Consider the following 7,818-nt stretch of genomic DNA (forward strand, 5'->3'; position numbering starts at 1 on the left):
TGGGTATTGAGGAGGGCACATTCTGCATGGAGCACTGGGTGTTATGCACAAACAATGAATCATGGAACACTTCATCTAAAACTAATGATGTAATGTATGGGGATTAACATAAGAATAAAAAAAAAAAAGAAACTTAGACTACCACATGAAAAAAAAAAAAAAAGAATCTAGTTTCCAATCATAATCTTACCTGACCTATGGGGTAATTTTAGAACGAAGGGCTTCATATCTACCACAAAGTGATCAAATTCTGCATCCAGCTTCTCCCATTTTTCTTCTTCACTTCCTATTTCCATAACTCAGTCTGTAAAAGATTTAAAATTAAAATATTAAGATCTGTCTGCTGAGAACTACACAACTCTAATGAAAGAGGTCAAGGAAAACTCTTAGTGTTAAATAGTGTTATATATCCCCAAATTGATCTACAGATATATTGCAATTCTAGTCAAAATTCCAGCAGTATTCTTTGCAGATATGCACAAGCCGGTTCTAAAATTTATATAGAAATGTAAAGGAACTAGAATAGCAAAAACAATTCTGGAAAAAAAAAAAAAAAAACTTGGAGAACTCAATTACCTGATCTTAAGATGTGTTATCAAACTAAGTAATCAAGACAATGTGCTATTGGTGAGAGGATAAGACACACAGACATGGAGCAGACTAGAGTTCAGAAATTGACCGATGCAAGTATGGACAGCTGGTATTTGACAAAGGTGCAATTTATGGAGAAATGACAGGTTTTACAACAAATACACTGTAACAATTGGGCATCCATATGCAAAATAAATAAGTAAACCTCAACCTAAACCTTACACTGTATACAAAAATTAACTCAAAAAAATCAAAAGACCTATGGGGCGCCTGGGTGGCTCAGTCGTTGAGCATTTGCCTTCGGCTCAGGTCATGATCCCAGGGTCCTGGAATCGAGCCCCGCATCGGGCTCCCTGCTCAGCCAGGAGCCTGCTTCTCCCTCTCCCACTCCCCCTGCTTGCGTTTCCTCTCTAGGTGTCTTTCTCTCTCTGTCAAATAAATAAAAAAATCTTAAAAAAAAAAAAATCAAAGACCTAAAGGTGTAAAATTTAAGACTATAATACTCTTTAGAAGAAAACATAGGAGAAAATCTTCATGACCTTGGATTAGACAAGGATTTCTTAGATATGACATCAAAAGCACTTCCCATAAAACAAAAACTATTATATTGACCATTCACCAAAATAAAAAACTGCTCTGCAAAGGACTCCATTAAGGGATTGAAAAGATAAGCCACAGACTGGGAGAAAATATTTGTAAATCATGTATTTCATAAAGGATTTATATGAAGAACATATAAAGAACTCTCAAAACTCAACCATAAGAAAACAACCCAACAAAAATAAATAGAAAAAAAAAAAAGAGTCCTTTGCCAAAGAAAATATGCAAATGACAACTAAACAAATGAAAAGATGCTCAATGTCATTAATCAATAGGGAAATGCAAATTAAAATCACAACGAGATCTCACTATACCTATTAGGACAGCTAAAATAAAAAATACCAAATATACAATACATAAACGTCAGCAATATCTCCAAATGCTGGTGAGAACACAGAATAAGAACTCTCATGAACTGCTGGGAGGAATGCAAAACGGCACAGCCACATTAGAAAACAATTTATCAGTTTCTTACACAGTCCAACACACCCTTACCATATATGACCCAGAAATCCCACTCTTAGGTATTTACTCAAGTGAAACAAAGTCTATAATCACAAAAAAACCTGAATATAAGGCTTGTAGCAGCTTTTTTCTCAGGTAATCACCAAACACAGGAAACAATCCAAATGTCCTTCACCTAGGGAATAAACAAACTATGGCGTATCCACACAATGAAGGAGTGCTCAGCAACAGAAAGCAATGAACTCCTGACACACAGGGCATGGATAAACTTCAAATGTATTACATGGAGTGAAAGAAACCATTTTCAAAGGGCTACATACTCTAGCTATCCATTTGTATGACATTCTAGAAAAGGCAAACAGTGTGAGTATAGAGAACAGATCAGTGGTTCACAGGAGTTAGCAGTTGCGGGACAGTCTGTATACAAAGCAGTGGCAAAAGGGAAGTATTGGAAATTGTTCTACATACTGTTTGTATAGGTTATAAGACCCTATTCAATGCATGTGTAAAAGTTCAATAAATTGTATACTAAAAAAGTGATTTTTAACTGTATGTAAATTCAAAATTTTTAACTCCCCTCAAAAAATTTCAAATAGTAGACCTCACATCTCTTCCAAATTAGCAGGAAAAACACTACCTGTAAGAAGGTGAATCCCAAAAATCAATAGGTTTTGACGAACTTCCTTAAGTTAAAAATACGTACACTTCCCTCAGTAAGACTGCGCTCCTGCGACACCCTCCTTCATTCCCTCACAAAGGGTCTGCTGGAGAAAAACGGCGCTGCCTGCAGTCAGCTTCCCACCTTACCTGAACCCTCAGGTGTCCTTCACTATTTCCTCCTCCACAAAGCAGCTTTTAAGCTTCTGCCAGACATCTTAAAGCCCCTCAAACTGCTCTTGCTTCCCCTCATTCTCAGTTTTAAAAAATCTTACCTCCTGCTTCATGGGAAAAATAATAGTCAGGTGGTGACACCCCAAATTGCTCTTCCCTCCACCTCTCAACTTACCTCTAGGAGAACAGAATACCTCCTTACCTCCTTTGCTTCTGTACCCTAAGCATTAACTGTCCTCTCTAATGCCAATATCAGTTACCTCCTCATGGGTTCAAACTTTCCATCCCTGCGGCCTCCATCCCCTCCACTGTTCCCACTCTCTAGCCCCCCTCAAGCCAATATATCAACAAATACTCGGAAATGTCTCAAAACCTGCCAGTGTCTGGCTTTTCACTGCCACTGTCTCAGAGAAAGCCCTTCCCACCACTCCCCTGCCCTCCAGCAACAGCCCGCCTCCCCACTGTCTGGTTTCCCTACTTCAGTCACTGGTACCAGAGTAGGTTCCCTAAGTGCAAAGCTAAGCATATCACTCTCTATTTAAAAATCTCTCTGGACTACCTACTACGTCAAGATACTATCTAAAGCCTTGGTTAGGCTTATGAGTGCCTTTGCATTTGGAGCCCATCTCTCACCTCTCCCTACATACCCGCTGCCTAATATGTCCACCCGCCAAGGGCCACATCTCTACCAGTGACCTCTGCGCCATTCCAGCAATACTCCAAGCCCGGACATGTTTCCGCATCCTCTCCACAGGCGGTTCCCTCTGCCTGCAGTCAGCTAAATGCAGCTCAAATGGCACTTCTGAGGAAAGCCTGCCCCGCTCGGCCTAGACTCCTGTGCTCCTTTTTTTTTTTTTTTAAGATTTTATTTATTTATCTCAGAGAGAGAGACTGAGAGAGAGAGCACATAAGAGGGGGGAGGGTCGGGAGGGTCAGAGGGAGATGCCGAGCAGGGAGCCTGATGCGGGACTCGATCCAGGGACTCCAGGATCATGACCTGAGCCGAAGGCAGTCGCTTAACCAACTGAGCCACCCGGGCGCCCTAGACTCCTGTGTTCCACCCTCAGTGTGCACTGCTCACATCTGTGCAGCAGCATTCACCGTGCTATTATTTTTTGTACACATCTGTGTATTATTTGCATGTCTTCCACCATCTGTGAGATGTTCCTGGAAGGCAGGGCCCATGACTTACACATCTTGGTGGGTACCTGGCACATTATGTGGCACGTTATTAGAAGCTAAAGAATTGATTGGTAAAGAAACGCTAACAAAAGAGAATACTGTCCCACTTTAACGTGAGACTAATAATTTTTTAGAAGATTCTATTCTGAGTACCAAATAGATCTTCTAGAATAGAAATAGTATATGGCCTTAATTCTATCTACCATAACTGGTCATCCTACCTTCTGCATCACAGTAAAAGAAACATATTTTCAAACGTAAGACTTGGTTAAGTCAAATTTTATTTAAATGCATTTTCTTTTTTTTTTTTTTTAAAGATTTTTTCTTTATTTATTCATGAGAGACAGAGAGAGAGAGAGAGAGGCAGAGGGAGAAGCAGGCTCCCAAGGAGCAGGGAGCCCAATGCGGGACTCGATCCCAGGACCCTGGGATCATGACCAGAGCGGAAGGCAGACGTTTAACCATCTGAGCCACCCAGGCGCCCTAAATGCATTTTCTGATTGGTTAGTTGGCTTAGGGGTGTTTGGTTGGTTGTTTTGCATTCCTACAATAACTAACTGCATTCCTATATAATTACACCTGTTACATACTTGGTAACAGAGGGCTATGATACCACTGCAGGATATTAGACCATAAAGCTAAAAAGCAACTATTCAATGGATGAAAAGACAAATGGAAACTCCCAAACTCAGAATTGTAAGCACAGCTCTAGCCTAGGAGTACTCCCAGTCTTAAACAGTACATCCGGCCCATGTGCTCAAACATTTACCTGAGAGCACCCATAGATAAAGCTAAAACAAAAAGATTTCTAATAATCACTAATTCACAATAAATCCTTTGACACACACAGATGTTAACGTTTAATGTTAGGGAAAACTAAAACTCAACAGTTGAAAAGACTCCCTTAACGTCATGAAATTAAGCACAAAGCTCAGATTAAAATTCTGAAATCCCTAGCTCTCAGATCCATTATACCTGACCTCTTGGCCATTTACATAAACGTCAGCAATATCTCCAACTAATAAAGACGTATTTTGAAAAGTAGAAAGGCAACTGGAATTGCTATAATGACACACAATAGTGGAGTACACTTTTTTAAAAAACACAACAAAGGGTCAATGTGACAGTGGGTAAAAGCTAAAAATCTGCATCTCCTTATGCCTTCTTTATTCTCCAACAAAATTAAGGAATGCAAAAAGGAAAAAATTAAGTCACCATTTCAAACCTTCAAGGAATTCTTGCTACACAAATTACATCTTATAAACAAACTATACCTACTTAGTTCCAGCTAATCAAAAAGTTTTATCACTACTTAAAACTGTATCTTATGTCTCATGTGCCTACTAATCACATAAACTACTTCAAACGTAAAAAAAAGAACTCAACTGGGTAACTCTTGCTTATAGTTATAATCTATATTTGATCACGTCTTCTATTTAACTCACTGGCACTGTCTTTTTTTAAACCTATTTATATGTGGACACCTATCAAAGGGGCTAAGACCTACTCAAGGTGCTTAGCTGTCACACGAGTCAGCAAAGCAGAAGCAAGCCACAAATATTAAAAGACCTGGGGAGAAAAGCCACCGCACATACATCATGCCCTCTGCCAAACACAATAAACATATTCCTAGAAGTTGCAAAAATCAATTTTGTTCAAACCGTATTTTAAACGTATGGTGAGTCATTCCAGAAAATTTAAAATACGTCCCACGGTAAATCAGAAAGTTTTACAGGTGCACGTGATGCTTGGACAGTTACCAGAGCACTGACTGGACCTTCCCTGATGGTGCCAGGAGCATGCTGTGTGCTTTACAAACATTTCCCAGTCATCACCCTGGGAGACAGGCACTATTTCACGGCCATTTCCCAGAGGAGGAAGTCGAGGCTTAGCGGAGTTAGGTAACTGCCCTAGAGTCAGTCCCAGGGAAAGGGGTAGCTGGGCCTGGACACTGTGTGCCCACCGTCGTGCGCTCCAGGCTGCAGCCTGACCACTATGCAGAGGCTCCTGTCATTCCGGTCGCCTTTTCTACCTTATTTTTACTCATCTTTGAATACAAAGGACAAATAATAAAGCAGCCACACAAGGATGAGAATAAAAGCTGTTCGTCTGTACTTGTGTTGTCCTCCTGAACACTGAACGCGGGGACACTCGGTGGCTCCCGCACGCACGCCGTGGTGCTGGGCCAGGCCTTCCCGAGCGCTCGGGCGTCGAGACTGTCGCCCACACGGGAGCCAGCGCACCGGTCCTGCCCTAACTCCGGGGTCGCCCATCCTGTCCTGGGAGCAACTTGCCCTGTCTGAGCGGCCAGCGGGCGCGGGGCGGGCGGCCTGCGAGCCCGCGAGGCCACGGCCGCTTCCCTACCTTGTCCAGAACACAGATTTCTCCTCCCCAGCGGCCAACCTTGCGGTCGGATCTCGGGACCGCGTCCTGTGGACCAGCTCCATCCATCTAGCAAACTTTACCCAGAACTTTCCCGGTCCGCGCCGGGACTGGATTTCACCCACAAGTGGAATAGCAGCCGTCCGCGCCCAGGCCCCCCCCGCCACCCCCACCCTCACTCTCACGCCCCCTCACCCCCAACCCCCAGCCGGGCGCGCGCCCCACAGGCCTTGCGAACGGACCCGGGGCCTGCGGGGCGACGCCCCTCCCCGAACGGGCGCGCACGGGAGGGGCGGCCGCCACCCCGCGCAAAATTCCACTCGAGAACCCGGGTGGGGAAATTCGGGAAATCGAAAACCTGGCGCCCCTACATGCAAGCTTTCCGGTCGGCCGCGCCGCCGCCGCCGCCGCCGCCGCCGCCGCCACAGAGAAACGGTTTCAAATCCTTGCGAGCCGCCGAGGTCGCCGCCGCCCTAGCAGCCCAGGGGCGGGGACTTCCGCGCTCTCATTCCCCGCCCCCTTCCCACCCCTGCGGTCGCGGCCTGCGCGCCACGCCGTTGTCATGGCGACGCTCCCGGCAATTCGGAGGCGGGACTTCCGTACTCGTCTTCTCGCCCTCGCGGTCGCGGTGAGCGCGCCGCGCCGTTGCCATGGCGACGGTCCCGGGTGTAGCGCAGCCTCCAGGCTGGCTGGGTCCCAGGCGGAGGTTCCCAGGGTAACCCGACCGCCGTCCGCACACTGCTATCCTGGGTCACTGCCTGGTATCTCACAACCCAGAGGTGAATGAGGTCGGATTAAACGGGGAAAATGAGCATTAGCTTGTTTCTTTTTCTTTCTTTCTTTTTTTTTTTTTTTTTGCATTCACAACTATCCGAGGTCTAAAGAAACTGGACCCCAAATTCTGAAGATGCTGAAATAAAATAAAGGGTTTTGTGTTAACCAGTTCTGTGTAGAATAGCAAGATCAAGTGGGAAAATGTGATTTTGCTGCTCCCAGGAAATCTCAACCACCTCAACGGCAGTCTCCACGTATGCGCAGCTATGTTGTGATATTTTTTGGTCTTCTATTACATTTTCTGGAAAAGCTCTGAAGTATATTTATTTAAATACCAGGCAGAAACAAAATTTAAATTGTAAAAACACTCACTTAAATGAAATTCAGTTTACCACTGTTTTTCATCTAATTTCACAACAGGATTCCTTCTGCAGAATCTCTGCAACACATTCAGTGTGATGCCAAATCTCACGTAAGCACAGCTTGAAGCATCTTTTCAGTCTTCCATAAAGAAAATAGAAGATTCATTCATTTGTAACTAGTTACTTTCAAGCTTCCAGAGGGTAAGTCGTATTCTCTCCAAGGTGCTTTTTCAAACTAACCCACCAGAATTAAGCACCAAGAGTTCTTCATTGTTTCCATGACAAGTTATGAAGGCTAAAGGAAGGAAACGGTATGAAATGCTTTTAAAAATTAGTTTTCCAAAGCATATTTGAACATGTTTATAGCTAAAGAATGATCAGTAATCCAGATCATTTGCACTGAGATTCAGGGATGCAAAACCCATGCAAGCAATTAACTGCAGGAATTTGACCACTCAGTGAAGTTCAAAATATATAACCACATTGCAGGGAGAACATGAAATGAATTTTTGACAACTGATGTCTAAATGAGAATGAGCAAAAAAATGGAAGATGAAAAAAGGGATCAAGGGAAAAAAAGTCAAGTTCATCTGAGAGGAAATAATTGTAGAGGAAAAATACGATTGAAAGT

The 7,818-nt window shown here is 43.6% G+C and overlaps 1 protein-coding gene across 2 annotated transcripts in view; it reads right to left on the reverse strand.

The window, feature by feature from the left end:
• LOC102734228 (centrosomal protein of 112 kDa) overlaps positions 1-6,552 on the reverse strand; it is a 115,655-nt gene extending 109,103 nt beyond the window's left edge. For both annotated transcript variants that reach the window (XM_081804650.1, XM_081804649.1), the window contains exons 1-2: positions 6,423-6,552; positions 191-304 (exon numbers count right to left, since the gene is read on the reverse strand). In XM_081804650.1, the coding sequence (XP_081660776.1) occupies positions 191-296 (106 nt within the window). In that variant the 5' untranslated portion in view covers positions 297-304; positions 6,423-6,552. The remainder of the gene's footprint in view (positions 1-190; positions 305-6,422) is intronic.
• Between the last annotated feature and the right edge of the window lie 1,266 nt (positions 6,553-7,818).

Source organism: Leptonychotes weddellii, chromosome 15 (genome assembly GCF_054177405.1).
Source record: "Leptonychotes weddellii isolate Sample4059 chromosome 15, ASM5417740v2, whole genome shotgun sequence".
NCBI lineage: Eukaryota > Metazoa > Chordata > Mammalia > Carnivora > Phocidae > Leptonychotes > Leptonychotes weddellii.